Consider the following 22,356-nt stretch of genomic DNA (forward strand, 5'->3'; position numbering starts at 1 on the left):
CCAGTCCTTAGATTTTATCCTACCCTTTGTGTGTCTTTGAGCTCCTTCCCAGAGCGTAGCACCGTACTAGGCACAGAGGAGGCTATCAGGACGTCATTATATGTCAGTTACTGAGATGTCAGTTGTGGAACTCAGTTTCAAAATGTGCTATGACAGCTTCTAAAGACAGCTTTTATTTTTCATTCTGAATCTTAACAAATATTTGTGGGGTATCTATAAGAAGACAGAAATCTGTATCCCTTAGAGATCCCATCCTCTAAAAATTCTCTTTAAAAAATTATTTATATGTAAAATATATTTATGCTTATAAAGTATAAAACATTAAACACACACATACCTAATTTTTTAAATGCCTTATTTATTCCTAAGGCTAATGGACGATTTGAAGTAGGCAAGAAAATCTGTTTGAGCATCTCAGGACATCATCCTGAAACTTGGCAGCCTTCATGGAGCAGTGAGTATTTACAGTGAATACAAGTCTTACAGAACTCGAGTCAATTAATAAATAATAAGATATAATACTCTCTCAAGATTGAAGCTGTTTGGGATAAATAATTTTATATTATTGAATAAATAATAAAAATGCTTTTCCCTATTGGGATTTTTGCATCATTTTAATACAGTCCCCTACTTATATCTTTTTAATGAAACCCTGAGCCTTTTCCTTTTTCCTTTTCAGAGTAGACTGAGTTCCTTTTGCAAAGCAACTTAGATTGATGTTTACTTTTTATTTCAGTAAGAACAGCTTTATTAGCCATCATTGGGTTTATGCCAACAAAAGGAGAGGGAGCCATAGGTTCTCTAGATTACACACCTGAGGAAAGAAGAGCCCTTGCCAAAAAGTAAGTTTTGCCTTTCCTTGTTTGTTAAGATGTGAATACCATTCTAGATAATGGCTGTTAGCAGATAAGCTCTGTCTCTTTGTCTGACCTACCTTGGCGCTACAGGATCTAGTCTTAGTTATGCTGTCTTAGAAATTTAGTTGTATTAATTTCCCCAGGAGTGATCAGACTCTAAAGAATTTATTTCATGCTATCTAGCTTTAAAAAGTAGTTGGTAATACCAGCCTACAGTGCACGGTATCTTCTAGAAGACAGTACTGGTCATTTATCTCCACATGGGCAGTGTTACAGGTAGAAAAAAGCCAGAGTAATGATATGTATGTTGCTTTCTGTGAAAATTTTAAAAGCCTCTTTGAAGGCGGGGAGGAAACCCACTTTATCATCTTTGTATCTGTAGCATCTGCCTCATAGCAAGTGCACAACAAGATCTGGAATAAAGCAAAGGAGATTTTCTTTATCGAATTGTAGTTTCCCGGCAGTTCTGCCTTCTAGTTTTTTTCAGGTACATTCTATCTGTATAACCCAGTAGATTCAGAGTAGCCTCTCTTTGAGTAGTATGGAGACCAGTTCTTGAGTTTGACCATTGTCCTGTTCTGAACTTTGCTGCCTATCCCCCTTCAGATCTGTTATGTTTAATTAAATGATAGTATATCTTACCCTAGCATGGCTTCCCTGGTGCCTCAGCGGTAAAGAATCTGCCAGCTGTGCAGGAGACACGGGTTTGATCCCTGGGTTCTATCCCTCAGGAAGATTTGATAGACTCCCTGTTTTATCAGCAACTTTTCTTTTAAACAGTTATTCCCAAGTTCAGAATATACGTTGTAGCTACTATTCACAGACTATAGTATGTACTTTGAATACATAGCATTTGTTTTGATCTCCTTTGTTGACTTTCTAAATTGATACTTGTATCCAGCTCATTTCATGTACAAGGTTAAAAAAAAAAATAAGGCTTTTTTTGTTTAGACTTCTCACTATATGTAGTCTAGGTTCTTAGTCTGTGATATAGGCTTTCTAAAACATGATTTTGCATTCAATCATGGTAGCATACTGTCCTTATGGATAAACTAATGTATTAAAAATAAACTTTCTCCTTTAAACTTCATCTGACTTCTCAGTTAAAAAATGAACACATTTTGGGACGTTGCTGGTAGTCCCGTGGTTAAGATGCCACACTTCCACGGCAGGGGGTGAGGGTTCTTTCCCTAGCCAGGGAACTAAGATCCCACATGCTGCTCAGCACGACTGAAAAATAGAGGGGGGAGGAAAAAAAAGTGCACACACTTTAAGATAAATAATTTGTATACTACTGATTTTCAAAAGGATATGGACAGCAATGCTACTTCTTTTGAAACAAAAAATGTTCGTCAGTAAGTACTAAATTAGTACAGCTTTTACAAGTGTTTTGTTTACATGAAATTATAAATAGTATGTTCTTTATAATGTGATAGTATGTTCTTCAAGATCTAAGAGTTTTATTATGTTGTACTAGAAGTATGACAAAATAGTTTTTGTAAAAGTTTAGTAATGTAACAGTGTATATTATAAACATTTACTTCTAGTCATACAAAATAGAAAATGGAAGCATAGAAAATCAAATTAATATTAGGAAATAGTCTAGTTAAGACTTAATTTGAGCTTCTATTTGTTACAATGAATGATGAATTTCATTGTCTGGATTTTCCATGAATTGTCTTTTATCTTTCAAATTGTACTGCTGTTTAGATGAGTAGAGTTGTTGGTTTTTTCCCCTGGAAATATCTGTAAATAGTATTCAATTTTTTTTTTTTTAATTTTATTTATTTATTTGGCTGCTCTGGGTCTTAGTTGTAGCATGTGGGATCTAGCTCCCTGACCAGGGATCAAACCTGGGCCCCCTGCACTGGGAGCTCAGAGTCTTAGCCACTGGACCACCAGGGAAGTCCCAATAGTATTCAATTTAAAAAATTTTTTATTGGCCACACCAAAAGAATATGGGATGTTAGCTCCCCGACCAGGGATCAAACCCACGCCTATGGCAGTGAAAGCACTGTCTTAACCACTGGACTGCCAGAGAATTCCCAATTTGAGCTTTATAATGGACTTTTTACACAGACTTAATATAGTCTTGTTGTGTGTGAACTTAAGGACAGTGTAGTTAAGCAATTTGTATGCTGTCTTAATAGATCTAAAACTTTTCTTATAAAGAGGTAGTATATTGGGAAAAAATGAAATCTAAACTCTGATTTTTTTTTTAAATTTCAGATAGTTAAAATTGAGGAATAATAGACATGGACTTAAAAAAAAAACAGTTTAACTTGTGTGTTTGTTTGAACTGTAATTATTGCCAAAATTGTCTAATTTACATGTAGGAATATGATATCGAGTTGTCCAGTGTTCTTTTAAATTTAATCACTCGGTATTTGAGTATCTTAGATAGATCAACTTTTGAGTATCTGATTTATATCCATCAAAAAATTACTTCCTACCAGATCACAAGATTTCTGTTGTGAGGGATGTGGCTTTGCCATGAAGGATATCCTGTTGCCTTTAAAATCTGGAAGCGATTCAAGCCAGGCTGACCAAGAAGCCAAGGAACTGGCTAGACAAATCAGTTTTAAGGTATTCTAAATTTGTAAATAAATTCTAACTATGAAACCCTTTTGTTGCCTAGCCAAATTTTAGATAGAAAGTAAAGCAGTATAGTTCCATTGTACTGAGATCTTTACAAATTATTTTCCTTATTATAAAACTAATATATTTTCAGAAGCAGCATTATAGCATAGTAATAGTTAAAAGCTTGGACTCTGGTATACTCTGCCAGGGGTCATATCTCAGCTTTGCTGCTTATTAGTAGTAGGACATGAGACATATTGCTCATATTGTACCTTTTTCTCATCTGTAAATAAATAATGGTACTTGTTTGATTTTTATAAGGATTGAGTTAATTCTCACTTTAGAACTGTCTGGTGCTTAATAAATTTTAACTATTATTATAGAAACTATAGATAAGCGATAAGGGAAAAATAACAATTAGGCATAATCCCATCCCCACGCAATAGCTGCTGTTAATATTCTGACGTATCTCTCATATCCTTTTGATCTGCGTATGTTTTGCACAAACATTTAATTACTTCTAGAATTTAATTAGCTCCATCAAAAAAGTCAGCCTGCATTAAGCAGCATGCTGCCTCCTCCCTTGTCTCACCTTTCTACATCCTGTATATCCTTCCATGTCCAGATCTTGGGAGAAACTTTTCCTTCTGTTTTATTGTGGTGCCTGAAACAGGAGGTGCTTAATAAATATTGTTTATTTTCTTCCTTCTGAGGATTCCTGTTGTACTTAACATTACTTCTCTGAAAATCTTAGGGCCAGATGTCTCTTGTACATCAGAATTTCAGGTATAAAATATTAAACTTGCACTAACATGCACAGTGGGATCTGGGGCAGCTCCTGATAATCAAATCTATTAATATCTCATCAGCAAACCTGGGAATATTTACACTAATGTGGAATTACGTACACTGTTAACAACCTCACATGTCAGATTATGCCTAAAAATTACAAAAAACTTTAGTTTTTAGAGTTTTTTGGAGTGGACCGTGAACCATGAGTATTAGTTTTGTCCTTCACCAAGTAACAGCTCCTTGAGAACAGGTATCGTCTATTCCTCCTCCTAAATTACCAGGACAGTGTTGGACACCATGAGTTTTCAGAGCTTACCTGATGGATAATTGATATTTAAGTAGTAATTAAAATAAATAATTAAAAATAAATCCAAGAGAGAATTTAGTAGGTTGTGGGTTATTCTGTACATCTCCTCTTGTGACACTGCTCTTGGGTGTATCTTTTTTTTTAATAGGCAGAAGTTAATTCATCTGGAAAGACTATTGCTGAGTCGGACTTAAACCACTCTTTTTCACTAAATGATTTACAGGATGATATACCTGCAACATTCCAGGGTGCTACAGCAAGTACATCGGTATGGCTCTTATCTTTTACATCTGTGTCTGTATCATCATAATTATTTGCAGTAGGAAGAGGAGTCTCTAGATGAACTCTCTGAATGTTTTGGTCCTCCTGACAGATCCGACACAAGCTGTCCCTCTAATGAATTATAGTAACTTAAACAAGTTATTCATGTTTTCTGAGTCTTCTGTTTTGTTAAATGGAGCTGGACTAAAACAATTTTAGGTTTGTAAATAAGACCTTTCTTCTATTGATATGACTTTTCTGAAAAGTTAGTTTCAGTATAGTGCTAGACTCTGAATTAAATTAAATATACATACATTAGCCACTTTCTCAATAGGTGCTCTGTCTTTGGCAGGTTTCTTAAGCTGCATTAAGGCACTGACTCAGAGGCCTGGAGTCAGAGATTTGCCTTAGACTGTCTCTGTCTAGTAGAATAGCCACTAGCCACATGTGGCTCTCTGAATTTATATTTACCTTATTAAAACTCAGAGGGTAAAGAGTCTGCCTGCAGTACAGGAGACACAGGAGACTCTGGTTGGATCCCTAGGTTGAGAAGATCCCCTGGAGGAGGAAATGGCAACCCACTCCAGTATTCTTGCCTGGAGAATTCCATGGACAGAGGAGCCTGGTGGGCTACAGTCCAAAGAGTTGCAAAGAGCCAGACACAACTGAGCAACTAAGCATGCAAGCGCATGCTTTTTTGGGATCACTTCCCGAATAAACTTCTTGTTTTTATTCAGAATTAAGCTAAATTAAAAATTAAGTTCCTTAGTCACACTGGCCACAATTCAAGCATTCAAAAGCCCCAAGTGGCCAGTGGCTACCGTTTTGGACAGCATAGATATAGAACATTATTGTCATCTCAGAAAATATTCTGTTGGACAGTGCTGCCTTGCACATAGTAAGTGTCTGATAAGTAATCACTGAAGGAAAGATTCCATGGGTGCTGTGCATCTTATTAGTTGTGCCCTGACCTATTGTCTAAACATTAGTGGATCTTGGTCATTGGAGAGACCAATTAAGAAAATGTGACTGGATTGTTGCTAAATAATTAGGATTGTAGGGAAAAAACATTGACTTTCCTTTCTATATATGAGATGAACTGTAACAGGTTGTTTGGTTGAGTAGACACATCTTTCCCCCCTTCCCCAGTTTAGAGAGGATGTTAAAGGGTCAGAGAAATTGAAATAGAAGCTGGGCAAATACAGATTTGCCCAGGCAAATATAAAGTGGGACTGTGTGGTCCTCTCCCATTCAAGAGACTGAGATGGGTAGAAAAAAGTAGGTTGGAGAAAATAGGTAGTAGGAGAGAGGGTGCTGTAAAGTAAATTCTTGGAGGGGACTGGAAAAGAAGGTATAAGAAAAAAGTGTGTGCTAAGAGATTAATTGTTTTTATGTGTTGCCCATGTAATTATATGTTATAAAGGGATATAGTGAATTAATTTTAGTCAATATATGTTTTAGCTTGAAATATTTAAAAAAATATTCAGATTACTTTTCACCTTTAGAATTCTAATCGTTTTCTATGTCATAAATAGTTTTTTTAAAAAATAGAACCATCCTACTGCAGAGAGGAGAGTAGTCACCTATAAAGACAGTCTGCTAATACTTTGTGATGTATTTAAATATGTCTTTAGTCTGTTTTAAATCTGTGTCAAGTCCCCTGTTGCATATTCCAGTTGTAATTTATTTTACAATTATTTATTGTCTATTTCACTTCCCAGAATGTACATTCCTTGAGGATCAGGCCTCTCCACTGCACTGTATCCCTAGTGCCTGGCATAGTGCCTTGTATATAGTAGGTCGTATTTGTTGGTTTTGAATAAATGAATCTGAGGATTGGCACTTTAAAAATATACTAGGAATATAGGTAAAGAAATGACAAAGTTTAGTAAATTAGATCGCACAAACAATACTTTTGTTATTACAGTAGTCTTTTCTATTTTGATTTCTTCCTTATTTTTTCTTCTGGTTTTATTGCAATATAATTGACATATAGCACTGTATAAATTTACAGGTGTACAGCATATACCATGAAATGATTACCACAATAAATTTAGCAAATATCTAGTAGCTCATAGATACAAAATGAATGGAAAAAGAAAAAAAAAATTTTTCCGTTGTGATGAAAACTCTTAGGATTTACTCTCAATAGCTTTCATATGTAACAGCAGTGTTAATTGCATCAATCATATTGTACATTGCATCCTTAGGACTTATTTATCGTATAATTGGAATTTTGTACCTTTTGACTACCTTCATCTGTTTCTCCTACCCCTCTGGTAACCACAAATCTGATCTCTTTTTCTCTGAGTTTGTTTTTGAAGTTTAATCTACCTATAATACTATGTTAGTTCTGTGCACAACGTAGTGATTTGGTATTTCTATACATTACAAAGTGATCACCACCCATTTTGATTTTAAAGTACCTAACACAGAACTCTTCTTCACAGGTATAGGTAGGTAATTGATACCAATTCTGGTTAAAACAATAAATTGCCTATAGTTACAAGTTTAGCTCTTAATTATATTTACATACAGATTATCTCAGAGTGTGATTATATAATTTGATCACTAGGGAGGTAACTGAAACCTGGTTTTGCTTTACATGCTAGTGTAATGTGAATTCACTGAGATGTTATACATCAAATCCCAGATAAGCTACGTTTTTTTATCTTTGAGGGGGCGAGAGATTGCCCGCAGTCTAAATGCAGCAGATAACATCAGGCCATCTGTTGCTTTTTGATGCAGATTTTTTAGCTGTGTAGAAATGGGAACAATACTGATGGTCGGCTTATGTTCTTCCAGTCTATCAGGTTTTTTCTTCTTCGCGAGAGTGAGGTTCTGAATAAGCCATTCCACTTTGTATTAAGAAGCAAACACAAAACTCCCTTACAGATGCTAAACTATAGAAAATTTTATATGTATTACAAGGAACTTATGTGTGATTGTGACATATATATTTAAATGTAATTTAATTGGATACAAACATCACGTATTTTTATGTTCCCAGAAATGATCACTTCATCTTAATGAAGGAAATAGAAATGATTATTACTCAAGTATACATTCTGTGATATGTGTTTGAACAAGTTTAGGCAAACAGCAACGATTTAAATGTTGTGCCACCAAACCTATGGTGTTTTGAAAATGGCCAAGTCCAGCTTGATTCTGCATCTGCGGTTCAGTAAGAACCACCAAAACTGAATACGGTTAGTCCTTCCAATCTAGAGTCCTCTAGGTCTACAACATTGAAGTCATACAGTTTTACCGGGATGTGATTGTGTGAAATAGGGAGAATTTCATAATATCACAGCACTAAGTTTTAGTCAGTAATGTATCATCCAAAAGGAATCTGAAATTTAGGAACCTGTTTAAAGAAGTGTACCTACATAAATATTTCCATGAAGTACACATACTAAAATGTCATCTGAAGTCATGGTTTGAGGGATTGTTGTTCTAAATATGTTAATCATACTAATAAAATTGTGAGAATTAGTCCTAAGTAAAATCATGAGTTTTCTTTTGTTAACCTCAATCTGGAGTCTTCAAAGGGATGTATCGATAGTAATATTAGTAATGCCTAACATTTAATAAGCATTGTGTATCCTGCACGCTTTATATCATTATCCTGTTGAATCTTTACAACTACTGAACTGGATATTACCCTTGTACAAGAGAGGGAGCTGAGTCTTCGGTTCAATAACATGCTTAGGGTCACACATCCATGAAGTGCTGAAGCCAGCCTAGTGATAATAAGACTACCTGTTTTAGTCCTGGTCAGGCTTGTGTTCACCACTCAAACTACTGGAAAAAAACACCACCTGTAAATAAAAGCTTTAAGATGAGTCAATCTCTTATGCTAGTTTCTGGACTGATTCTACCACCTTCCTTTTTATTTTTAAGAACCAATTTCCCTATAAGCCTTAAGTACTTTTGCTCTATCAGACACCTTTGTCTTCTTGGCTGAACAGTTGGAAGAATGGGAGGTTTCAAGTGCAATGGTGCTCTTGTCTTGGTTACTATCACTCAGTTCACCTCCGTTAGTATTAAATCGCTACGTGACAGTGTGACAGTGTATAGGACCTCATAAAATGTGGTCTTCGTGTGCCTGCTCTTCAATGAGCACCTTTCTCCTGAGCCCTGGAGTAGGGAAGTCCAAGTTCTGCCTCTGTGTTATGGGTCACTACGTTTGAGTGCTTCCAAAGGATAGTTTTAAGAAACTCAGATTTTTACATCTTTTAATGTTGGGGTGATGTTGGAATTAGTGTAACGTCTTCCGTAGATAACTAAGATCAGCAGTTTTTTCCCTATTGTTTATAGCTGTTGTCAGGACAAAGCTCATTCTCTTACCAATTTTTTAAAAAAGTATTTGCATTATATTTTTAGATTCTTTTTTCTTCTAAATACTGAAATTTTCTATAATGAAAAGTATTTAAAATCTTTTGTATTTACTCAATTTAAAAAGTTATTCTGAATAAAACATGCATTCTTCAGTTCAGTTCAGTTCAGTCACTCACTCATGTCCGACTCTTTGCGACCCCATGAATCACAGCACGCCAGGCCTCCCTGTCCATCACCAACTCCCGGAGTTCACTCAGACTCACATCCATCGAGTCAGTGGTGCCATCCAGCCATCTCATCCTCTGTCGTCCCCTTCTCCTCCTGCCCCCAATCCTTCCCAGCATCAGAGTCTTTTCCAATGAGTCAAACTTTGCATGAGGTGGCCAAAGTACTGGAGTTTCAGCTTTAGTATCATTCCTTCCAAAGAAATCCCAGGGCTAATCTCCTTCAGAATGGACTGGTTGGATCTCCTTGCAGTCCAAGGGACTCTCAAGAGTCTTCTCCAACACCACAGTTCAAAAGCATCAATTAAAAAGCTTTCTTTATAGTCCAACTCTCACATCCATACATGACCACAGGAAAGAACCATAGCCTTGACTAGACGGACCTTAGTCGGCAAAGTAATGTCTCTGCTTTTGAATATACTATCAAGGTTGGTCATAACTTTTCTTCCAAGGAGCAAGCATCTTTTAATTTCATGGCTGCAATCACCATCTGCAGTGATTTTGGAGCCCAAAAAAATAAAGTCTGACACTGTTTCCACTGTTTCCCCATCTATTTCCCATGAAGTGATGGGACTGGATACCATGATCTTCATTTTCTGAATGTTGAGCTTTAAGCCAACTTTTTCACTCTCCTCTTTCACTTTCATCAAGAGGCTTTTTAGTTCCTCTTCACTTTCTGCCATAAGGGTGGTGTCATCTGCATATCTGAGGTTATTGATATTTCTCCCAGCAATCTTGATTCCAGCTTGTGCTTCTTCCAGTCCAGCGTTTCTCATGATGTACTCTGCATATAAGTTAAATAAGCAGGATGACAATATACAGCTTTGACGTACTCCTTTTCCTATTTGGAACCAGTCTGTTGTTCCATGTCCAGTTCTCACTGTTGCTTCCTGACCTGCATACAGATTTCTCAAGAGTCAGGTCAGGTGGTCTGGTGTTCCCATCTCTTTCAGAATTTTCCACAGTTTATTGTGACCCACACAGTCAAAGGCTTTGACATAGGCAATAAAGCAGAAATGGATGTTTTTCTGGAACTCTCTTGCTTTTTCCATGATCCAGCGGATGTTGGCAATTTGATCTCTGGTTCCTCTGCCTTTTCTAAAACCAGCTTGAACATCAGGAAGTTCATGGTTCAAGTATTGCTGAAGCTTGGCTTGGAGAATTTTGAGCATTACTTTACTAGCATGTGAGATGAGTGCAATTGTGCAGTAGTTTGAGCATTCTTTGGCATTGCCTTTCTTTGGGACGGGAATGAAAACTGACCTTTTCCAGTCCTGTGGCCACTGCTGAGTTTTCCAAATTTGCTGGCATATTGAGTGCAGCACTTTCACAGCATCATCTTTCAGGATTTGAAACAGCTCAACTGGAATTCCATCACCTCCACTAGCTTTGTTCGTAGTGATGCTTTCCAAGGCCCACTTGACTTCACATTCCAGGATGTCTGGCTCTAGATTAGTGATCACACCATCATGATTATCCGGGTCGTGAAGATCTTTTTTGTATAGTTCTTCTGTGTATTCTTGCCACCTCTTCTTAATATCTTCTGCTTCTGTTAGGTCCAGACCATTTCTGTCCTTTATCGAGCCCATCTTTGCATGCAATGTTCCCTTGGTATCTCTAATTTTCTTGAAGAGATCTCTAGTCTTTCCCATTCTGTTCTTTTCCTCTATTTCTTTGCATTAATCACTGAAGAAGGCTTTCTTATCTCTTCTTGCTATTCTCTGGAACTCTGCATTCAGAAGCTTGTATCTTTCCTTTTCTCCTTTGCTTTTCGCTTCCCTTCTTTTCATAGCTACTTGTAAGGCCTCCCCAGACAGCCATTTTGCTTTTTTGCATTTCTTTTCCATGGGGATGGTCTTGATCCCTGTCTCCTGTACAATGTCATGAACCTCATTCCATAGTTCCTCAGGCACTCTGTCTATCAGATCTAGGCCCTTAAATCTATTTCTCACTTCCACTGTATAATCATAAGGGATTTGATTGAGGTCATACCTGAATGGTCTAGTGGTTTTCCCGACTTTCTTTAATTTCAGTCTAAATTTGGTAATAAGGAGTTCATGATCTGAGCCACAGTCAGCTCCTGGTCTTGCTTTTGTTGACTGTATAGAGCTTCTCCATCTTTGGCTGCAACAGTGTGATTTCGGTGTTGACCATCTGGTGATGTCCATGTGTAGAGTCTTCTCTTGTGTTGTTTGAAGAGGGTGTTTGCTATGACCAGTGCATTTTCTTGGCAAAAGTCTATTAGTGTTTGCCCTGCTTCATTCTGCATTCCAAGGCCAAATTTGCCTGTTACTCCAGGTGTTTCTTGACTTCCTACTTTTGCATTCCAGTCCCCTATAATAAAAAGGACATCTTTTTTGGGTGTTCTAAAAGTTCTGTAGGTCTTCATAAAACCATTCAACTTCAGCTTCTTCAGTGTTACAGGTTGGGGCATAGACTTGGATAACTGTGATATTGAATGGTTTGCCTTGGAGACGAACAGAGATCATTCTGTCGTTTTTGAGACTGCATCCAAGTACTGCATTTCGGACTCTTTTGTTGACCATGATGGCTACTCCATTTCTTCTGAGGGATTCTTGCCCACAGTAGTAGATATATAATGGTCATCTGAGTTAAATTCACCCATTCCAGTCCATTTTAGTTCGCCGATTCCTAGAATGTCGACGTTCACTCTTGCCATCTCTTGTTTGTTTTAAAAAGTTATTTTGAATAAAACATGCATTCTTACTTAAAGAATGTGTGTTGGCTCTGTTGTAATCAGTATAAAGTTTTCAATACAACAGAGACTTTTGTTATTAGACGTAGAGTTAAGATATCTATATAAGCAAAATGAAATTCATATTTTGTAGAGTTTTCTTGTCTATGTGTGTGTATGTGTGTTAGGTGCTTAGTCGTGTCCGACTTTTTACAACCCCATAGACTAGCCCACCAGGCCCCTCCGTCCATGGGATTCTCTAGGCAAGAACACTGGAGTGGGTTGCCATTTCCTTCTCCAAAAGGAAGTATAGAAAGAAAGAAAGTGAAGTCGCTCAATTTTGTCTGACTCTTTGTGACCCCATGGAGCCTACCAAGCTCCTCCATCTATGGAATTTTCCAGGCAAGAGTACTGGTGTGGGTTGCCATTTCCTTCTCCATTCTTGTCTATAAACCACATTTATGACTTTGAATCACTTGTTACCACATGGTGTTTTTGCTTTGACCAAGCATTCATGAAAGGTTAGAAAGCAGTTGACATCCAGGGCTTTTTAGGGGGCACCTCCTGTGCCAAAGTAGAGGATACACTAGAGTCTCCCATACCTACCTCCACATTTTTCTCAGCACATACCCAGGGTATTCTTGACAATAGTTCATGCTTTATACTCATAAAGTAACACAGTTCAAACACACAGTAAAGAGTTCTGGACTTGTGTTCAATTCAGTTGATGGGGATTGTGAGAAAGGATAAACCTGTTTTGAAAACCACATCTAACTTTTATAACAATATTACTATGTAGAACATATGGTTTGAAATTATTTCCTATGTTCTATGATTATTGATGTAGTAGGATAACACTGGAGGAAGAATACTATTGAGAGTTGTCCTTTTTTGCCATTTATAATATGGTAAATCTTTATGTAGAAAGTGGGAATCAGATTGCTTCTCTCCTTGACTCCTGAAAGAAGGGAAGTATTCAGATGATAGCAGATACTGCTGGAGTTGCAGCCGGAGGAGAGTACAAAGCCATCTGTGGAGAATATGGATAAACTCTGTCCTTGTCTTATTTGTTGCTGGTAAATTCCTTCTCCACCTGCGAGCACTCAGAATAAGTTGTGTTGCTGGCTTATTCAGAAGGGTGAGTTGCTCATCTCAGCATTCGGAGAATTCTTGGTAGTTTCGCCTTACTGCTCTGCGATGTCATGTACTGTTGAATAGCCTGTATGTATGCAAGTTTTCTTTGCCAGTTTCAAACTGAATTTCTTAAAATTTCGTAGTATGGAACCCAGAACCCCTCAGCAGCATCCCTTCAACAGCCCGCCCAACCTGTAGCTAAGAGTACCTCCATGAGCCCTCGACAGCGCCGGGCCCAGCAGCAGAGTCAGAGAAGGTCGTCTACTTCACCGGATGTCACCCAGGGCCAGCAGCCAAGAGACAACCACACCGATCATGGCGGGTCTGCTGTCTTGATTGTCATCTTGACTTTGGCATTGGCAGCTCTTATATTCCGACGAATATATCTGGCCAATGAGTACATATTTGACTTTGAGTTATAATATTGTTTTGTGTCTTAAGAGCTGTGACTCAGCTGCTTCATTAAACATTCTGCATTGGGTATAATCTAAGAATTGTTTACAAAATAATTATTTTATATTTACCCTTCATTCCTTTTTTGATCCTTATAAATTCAGTATAAATATATCTAGACATTCAGTGTCCTGCTTAGTTTAAGGGACTGGAAGTCAAAGTCCCTTGTCTCTCTGTCCAACCTGCTCTACAGGGAAATAACTTATTTGTTGTTTTTCACGCCTCAGCTTTTCTTTATGTAAATTTGTGATACTTTTCTGTATAGCCCTTTGAAATTTTTGGATAAAAGGTGGTATTTTAAGTTCCAGTGAGTATTACTAGTTACTCAGTACCATTTATTGAGTACTCTGTTTCTACTTATTTAGAATGATATAGGGATAAGAGTTGAAAAGGGAAAATAAAACCCCACAAATAGCTTGCTTAAAATGTATTCATGTGAGAGATACTGGGATTGCCCATTCTATGACTGACTCTATGTCCTAAACATTCTTTGGTGAAAGTAACTATTTTGGTCAAACATTTCTGAGGAAATGAGATTATATCTTTATTACTGGATGTTATTTGAGGAGGAAATAATGCTCTGTAACCACTTTGATATGCTATTATCCCCTTCTCTCCAGTTCACACACAAGATTTTTTTTAAAAAGAAGGAAAACAATCCTCCATAGATCTTTGATTTAAGGAAGAAAGGGTCCAAGCCAGGAAATGGCTTGATTTTCTTCCAAAAGTTAAATGGGAGGGTCTTAAGATTTGAATGTTTGCTCTACTTGGACTTGTATGTCTTTTGAGTTGTATTATATGCCTAGCTTTATAATCACTATAAATTTAATTATTTTAGGAATATGCATAATATTGAACTATTTCACATACCATTTTAATAGAAAAGCTCAGGGTCCATGTAACAGTGATAGAAATTAGAAAAACCTCTACTTAGAATCGCCCACCTAATCAAAGCCCAAGAGATCATTTTCAGTGCAAAAATCAATATATAACTTAGTGCTGGCTAGCTCCACAGACTCTAGTAGATAATTTAAACTATCATCGTAAATAATGCCTGGTGAGAACATATAATCACAGGAAAACATTGCTTTCAGCATGTTCAGTAGCAGCCTTGAGGGCACTCTTGAGAGTATTGCTAATGAAGATTTAATTTTTAAATACAGGCAGTCCCCAACTTTCAAATAGGTTATGCTAAAAAAGTGCATTTGTAAGTTATTTATTTTTTTTTTTTTACAACTCAGTGTTGCAAATTGTGTTTAGGTTTTAGGCAAGATGACAAAAGTTAGTCCATAATGTATCTTGAGTACTTTGGAGAGTGGTATTTATAAAGTCCTTATGTGGTTTATTATGGGCAATATAGAAACAATTTATAAAATGATTTTAAAGGCCAATTTAATTTTTACTCCTTCTCTCATAAGGCTTTGGTTCTATGAACTGTTAGACACAATTTGTTTTCATTTGATAGCCCAGTTTATGTCTGTATCTAAATTAAGAACATATTGTATACTATGATATAATGCACAGTTTTCTTAAATTTTAATAAATTAGCATTTTTAAGGTCTTTACAGATTGTTACTGTTCTGTCTACAGCTGAAGTTGGTAAAGTCTAAAAAGCCTAAGGACTTTATGAAGACCTCCTATGTCAGAAAAATTATAGGTTGGTATCTTAACAACTTTATTGCCCTGAGAAAATACGTTCTGAAGTCTTGGTTTGGAATGTAAGATATTAGGGATGTTGGTTCAGTGGTCTCCTAGCAAGAGGTCACTGACTCACCTGGGCAGCACCAGGTCATCTTATCACCTAAGAAGAACATCCCCATGTCTCAGCCTATGCTGAGATAGATTGTGTGCTAGGAACAATCTCCCCTGCTTTCCCTCTGAGCCAGCCTCAATCCATGTGATATTGTTGCATGTTTTCATGGGGTGTATGTATACTTAAAACTGATTAAGAAGAAGGTACATCATACAGTTCCTCCTCTACCTGAGTTGGCCTCTCATCCCTCACTCATCAACTGCCAGGCCAGCTTCTCTTTTGTTTGTTTTTTTTCTTTTTTAGCACCTGATACACATATCTGAAAGTGGCATATCTTTTGCTTCTTCCCTTTCAGCTCACATTGCTACTTAAAAATCCTTAAGTTGTTGATCTGACCCCCGTCGTAGAGTTAAAGAACAAAATTGGTCTTTGGAGCCATTCTTAACACCCCGATAAAGGGCCTCTTCAGAAAACCGTTATTTTTAAAGCCCCACTGTAATCCCTTATTTATAGCATAAGGCCAGGGAAAAAACGTGTGATCTGGTAGATAAATGCTTAGGACTCCTTTCCCAAATCCTAAGATTTAGGTAACTCATGACTTTTTTTTGACCAACACAGCACATACAAGGGTAGTTAAAATAGCATGCATGCTTGAAAAAAATGTCTGTTTTGCCTGTAACTGTTTAAACCAATGAAACCTTTTAAATTTTATGTATTGTGGGCTTTTATGTAGCACTTTACATTTTCATGCTGCTTATAGTTTAATTCTACTGAAATAAATGAATTTCATCAAAATTCTCAGCTACTTTTTAAAAAACAAAATCTTTTAAAATTGTGTATTATTTTGACTGTGAAAACACAAAGTTTCCTATTTCAGGAGAATAAGAAATCTTTTTATCATTTTCTAGCTATGAATAAACTTCCTGGTACCTGAGTCCTCCCATTTTTATAGAGCAGAATCAAGAAACAAGCAAACCTCACACAATTGGGCTTAGTTGTGCAGAAATGTAGGCTGAAGTACTATATTGTTTTATTACTTAACAAAGAAGTATATGAAAGGTGAAGGTGTTTAGTGAACCTAACTTTAAACAAATAATGTGTACATAAACGTGTACTTTGGGAATCTCCTGGCAGTCCAGTGGTCAGGACTGTCTGCTTTCACTGCTGAGGGCCCAGGTTCAATCCTTAGTCGAGGAACTCAGATCCCAGAAGCTGTGCGGCTCACTGAAAAAAAGAAAAAAAAAAAAAAGTGTATTCTTATAGCCTTTGTGGGAGGCTCTAATTGCTCCAGAGCTGTTCGAAACTCCTCTTTAAATGCCTCAGAACTAGTTTGAGTTGCTGAATAAAACCAGTGACTATTTGTACCTGATTTTGAATTCTTTGTGTCATTTGGTGTTTTGTCCATTCTACCTCCTTAAATGTTCTCTTGCCTTTTTCCACTTTTCATGCTCACCGCCACTACCCTAATGAGCTATATCGTCTCAACTAGCACAGTAATCTCAGGTTTCTGTTCTTTTTGATTAATTTTTATTGGAATATAGTTGATTTACAATGTGTACTACTTTCTGCTGTACAGCAAGGTGAATCAGTTGTACATATACATATATCCACTCTTTTAGATTCGTTTCCCATGTAAGTTATTGCAGAGTATTGTGTAGAGTTCCCTGTGCGATATACTAGGTTCTTGATACCTATTTTATATATATTAATAGTAGTACAAGTCTCTATTCTTGCTGCACACTGCAGCTGGAAACTTCTCTAATGCTCTGCTTGGACTTGTATGTCTTTTCAGTTGTATTAATGTGCCTAGCTTTATAATCACTATAAATTTAATTATTCCAGGAATATGTATAATACTGAAATATTTCTTGTACCATTTTAATAGAAAAGCTCAGGGCCCTTAAAATAGGCTTGAACCCTTAATGTAGGACACAAGACTGTGTGACCAGAGTCCCACCTAACTCTGGCCTAATTTGGCAGCATATAACTTACTGGGGACTTTCCACACCCCTCATCTTGAGCCACTGGGGACAATCCTTGGTCCTGAGAAATAAAAAAATGTTAAAGTTATACATCCACTGCCTCAAACCACATGCAAAATTAATTCAAAATGAATCTTAAGACCTTAAAGTAAGAGCAAAAACTTAGAAGAAAACGTAAATCTTCGTGACCATGTTTTTTTTTTTTTTTCCAAAATGCAAGTTTATTGAATAAAGCTGAGAAGAGCAATAAACAAACAAAATGCATCCACCTAAATTTTAAAAATTCACGTATTTACAAATTTCGATAACTTAAGTTTCACATGCAGAAGTTAATGCACAGGGAAATGTCGGTAGTAGTGTCTGGATGTCTTGAAATGCTGGAAGCAATGAAGAGACACACAAACACATTACGGTTTAGCTGTAGGTCAATTAAACGAACCTATGTAGTCCCACATAGGGTCCCACATGTGCAAAGTCACACATTCTAGTTCTGGTTCCTCCTTTTAGGCACAAGCAAGTTGCCACATTCTTTGTAATGGTTCACAGTGACCATTAATGGTGTTGATATACAGTAGCAAGTTTATATATCCCTTTGTTTACAGAACCATCCATCCCATCAGGGAAGTATGAAACATGCATCAAAGAGTAAGAACAGAATTTAAAGGCTGAGATTCTACTCATAAAAATGTGAGTGGAGGAAAGCAAGTAGTGTCTGTGCAACACACAATATTTTGTACAGAATATTTTTAAGGCCATGGCAGTCTATAAATTAAAACTGGTATCATTAAAAGAACGGTTGACTTCACTTTGAGTGCTCAACACGTTTGTAAATGCACTGTCTACATGAGTGCAGTTTCCTAGCTAGAAGATAAAAGCATAAGCAACCAAAGAAAAAGATAAGTTATATTCCATCAAAATGCAAAACCTTTTGTGTTTGAAAGGACATTAATAAAGTGAAAACACAAAATGGGAGAAAATAAATGTAGAGCATATGTCTGATAAGAGACTTGTATCAAGAATATCTAAAGAACTCATAACTCAAAAATAAGCACCAGGTTAAAAAGTGGCAAAGGATTTGAATAGCCATTTGCATGAAGAAGATACTTGAATCATTAATTAGACATTAGGGACATGCACGTCAAAACTACAGTGAGACACCACTTCACACCCACTATGATGGCTAGAGGTGCGCTGCTGGTGGAAATGTAAAATGGTGCAGCCACTTTGAAAAACCATTTACCAGTTCCTCAAAATTTAAACATGGAGTTATATGACCCAGCAATACACCCAGGTATATGTCCAAGACAAAATACATACACACAGCTTGTACATGAATGTTCATAGCTTTTGAATGTTCAAAAAATGGTTTTTGAATTGTTTTTGTAGGCCATTTTTAAAGTCTTTGTGAAACTTGTTACAATATTGCTCCTGCTTTATGTTTTGGTTTTTTGGTGACAAGGCATGTGGGATCCTAACTCCTTGACGAGGGATCAAACGCTCATCCCCTGCATTGAAAGGTGAAGTCTTAACCACTCAACTGACAGGGAAGTCCTCATAGTATTATGGTTAATAGCCCCAAACTGGAAACTCAAATGTCCATCAACTGACGCATGAATAAACAAGACATGTTGTAGCTATACAATGGAATGTTATTTGGCAATAAAAGGGAGTGAAGTTATACTATCGGTACCTGCTTCACTATGGGCGAATGATGAAAACATACTAAGTGAAGCCAGACGCAAAAGACTACATATTGCATGATTCCATTTATATGAAATACCCCAAACAGGCAAATCCACGGATACAAAAAGTAGATTGGTGATTGCCAGGGGCCGGAGCGAATGGAGAATGAAGAGAGACTGCTACTGTGTATGACGTTTCTTTTGGATGAGGAGATGAAACTGTTCTAAAATTAGATGGTGGTGACAGTTGCACAAAACTAAAAACCCCATTTGGGGTAAATTTATGGTACGTGAATGATATTTCAAAAAAAATTATAAAAAATGTTACTCATCTCCAACTGATTTTTATTACTGTAATCACAGGAATTGAACTACTAAGAGTAAAATTTAAAGAAAAAAAATTGGTAAGTAAGTTGCATCTGAAATGCAACAAAACAGATACTTCAAGACCAATAACATCCATGCACGATTCTAGGCTCCCAGCCAGTCAGCCCCTAATTGGCCTGTTCCAAATGACAGAAATGAAAAGAGATCTTTGGAACAAAATTTATGGCAAAGAACTTTTCGTAGGTCACATCTCTTCCTCACTAAATCTTTAGCAGTAATGGGACTTTTAAACAGATGCATCACTTTGCTGACAAAGGTCCATATAGTCAAAGCTACGGTTTTCCCAGTAGTCATGTATGGATTTGAGAGTTGGACCATAAAGAAGGCTGAGTGCCAAAGAATTGATGCTTTAGAACTGTGGTGTTGGAGAAGACTCTTGAGAGTCCCTCCAACTGCAAGGAGATCAAACCAGTTAATCTAAAGGAGATCAACCCTAAATATTCATTGGAAGGACTGGTGCTGAAGCTGAAGCTCCAGTCCCTTTTCTAAATTACTCCCACACCCACATTTCTAGTTAATTCGTTGCGATTTTGCTTCCTGCCACATCTCACAGCTGAAACTACAGTGCTCCGCTGCCAGATCCAGGAGCCTGTTTTGTGCTGTTACTCCTTCCCAGCACCGACTGGTACCTGGCCCACTCCTGAAACTCCTTTGGTTTCCGTAGCCAACCTCTCTGCTGGTTCTTCTGCGCCTGTGTTCTGGCTGCCCCCCCAGCGTGTGAGAGTGTAGATTCTCTAGGGTTCTGTGCTGGAGCTCTGACCTCTTCTGTTCCCTGACAAGATCTCCCCTTTCCTGTGGTTAAACTGCCGCCACGACACTGATGGTGCCACACCTATTTCTCCAATCCAGACCCTCTTCCTGAGCGCCAGGCTCCTACTCCAGCTGCCTGCTGGGCATCCAGAGGTCCCGTGACATCTCATACTCCACAAGGTAAGATTTATCTCCCCCCTCCAAACTTGTCCACCTCTCAGGAACATCAGATAATGTCAAAGCTATGATTTTTCCAGTACTCATGTATGGATGTGAGAGTTGGACTGTGAAAAAGGCTGAGCACCAAAGAATTGATGTTTTTGAACTGTGGTGTTGGAGAAGACTCTTGAGAGTCCCCTGGACTGCAAGGAGATCCAACCAGTCTATCCTAAAGGAAATCAGTCTTGAATATTCATTGGAAGGACTGATGCGGAAGCTGAAACTCCAATACTTTGGCCACCTGATGCGAAGAACTGACTCACTAGAAAAGACCCTGATGCTAGGAAAGATTGAGGGCTGGAGGAGAAGGGGACAACAGAGGATGAGATGGTTGGATGGCATCACTGACTCGATGGACATGAGTTTGAGTGAGCTCTGGGAGTTGGTGGTGGACAGGGAAGCCTGGCGTGCTGCAGTCCATGGGGTCGCAAAGAGTCGGACACGACTGGGTGACTGAACTAAACTGAACTGAACTCACCAGTGCTCAGATGTGTCCGACTCTTTGCGACCTCATTGACTATAGCCTGCCAGGCTCCTCTGTCCCTGGGATTCTCCAGGGAAGAATACTGGATGTGGGTTGCCATGCCCTCCTCCAGGGGATCTTCTGACCCAGGGATCGAACCTGTGCCTCTTGCATCTCCTGCATTGGTAGGCAGATTCTTCACCACCTGGGATTCTGGTGCCACCTGGGAAGCCTTATGACCCACCAGACCTGCCTCTACTCTAGAGTCCTGGCTTTCACTGAATTCTTTCACCTCCTACTCTGAACAGTCACCATTGCCCTTTGGTGATGACTTGACTATCTCATTCTTTTGTCTTCCCTGTTCCCCTCCCTTAGGGCAGGACCTCATCCTCTTTTATTATGACAATTTCTCTGACCTAACTGATACAGTTAGAAGTTCCTGAAACAATAAAGTGGATCAAGTCATACCACTTTGCTTAAAGAGATCAAAAGAACTGCTTTTGATTCTTTCCTAAGAAAACCCTAATGCTGTTTCTCTTTTAGCTATTGTTCCTTCTGACCTCCATCCCCACCTATAAGGATGTCTCTGCACTCTTGTCTCATTCCCAGGATGCAGCAAGCAAGAAATAAGTAGTTTTTGGTTGTTTTCTTTTTTTGCTTCATGTGGAATCTTAGTTCCCTAACCAGGGATCCAACTTGCTCCGCTGCAATAGAAAGCTTGGAGTCTTAATCACCTGGGAAGTGCCCAGTAAGTAGTTTTTAAACGTTTTCTTTGGTTGAGTAGATGAAACAACCATGTGTATCTTTGTAATATTCGTAATTCCATATTCCAGGATAGGGATCAAGCCTCACTGATGGTGACATTATACCTTTTAGGATGAAAGATCAGCATTAGTTTAGTGTTCCTGCTAGGAAGATGAACTTACATAATCACCAATTCTCCTTTGGTTTATGCTTTCTTTAAAAATCAAAATACATTTTATGCTTTGATAAGATTGAAGAAAAAAAAAACGATATGTATTTGGGGAAAAAAAACAAGCACCCTTGTCCACAGGCAAAGCCCAGGCTCTTAGCTCAAGGAATAAAGCAAGCCTATGGAAACAGGTCAATCTCGTGTTTGCTCAGCATTTCCTGGGCACAGTCAGGCGCTCATCTCTGTGTCCGCAAGTCCTTCCTGCAGATCCAGTCAGAATCCAACCTGCTCCCTGGTGCATGTGACAGACTGGTTTTATGTCACCAGCGAGATGGATTAATGATCTCAGCAAAAAGCTGGCATGTTCAAGAGATTTAATTTTTTTTTTATGTAACAGTTTTAACCAAAGCTGTACTAGGACACAGCGGAAGCTGAGTTTCACAGGAGAACCAACTTACTAATAGCCAATCACTAAGTAGCAGGGAGGGCAAAGCCTTGCTGTTGGTGTCACAACAGCCCAAAGGGGTGGGGAGTGGGTTGGCACGAGCCTCAGTATCAGTGTT

At 37.9% G+C, this 22,356-nt stretch overlaps 1 protein-coding gene across 2 annotated transcripts in view; it reads left to right on the top strand.

Annotated features, from left to right (window-relative positions):
- Positions 1-16,766, top strand: part of UBE2J1 (ubiquitin conjugating enzyme E2 J1) — a 31,047-nt gene extending 14,281 nt beyond the window's left edge. For both annotated transcript variants that reach the window (XM_018053150.1, XM_018053151.1), the window contains exons 4-8: positions 370-454; positions 737-842; positions 3,314-3,443; positions 4,685-4,804; positions 13,335-16,766. In XM_018053150.1, coding sequence (XP_017908639.1) covers positions 370-454; positions 737-842; positions 3,314-3,443; positions 4,685-4,804; positions 13,335-13,613 — 720 coding nt within the window. In that variant the 3' untranslated portion in view covers positions 13,614-16,766. The remainder of the gene's footprint in view (positions 1-369; positions 455-736; positions 843-3,313; positions 3,444-4,684; positions 4,805-13,334) is intronic.

Source organism: Capra hircus, chromosome 9 (assembly GCF_001704415.2).
Source record: "Capra hircus breed San Clemente chromosome 9, ASM170441v1, whole genome shotgun sequence".
Classification (NCBI taxonomy): domain Eukaryota; kingdom Metazoa; phylum Chordata; class Mammalia; order Artiodactyla; family Bovidae; genus Capra; species Capra hircus.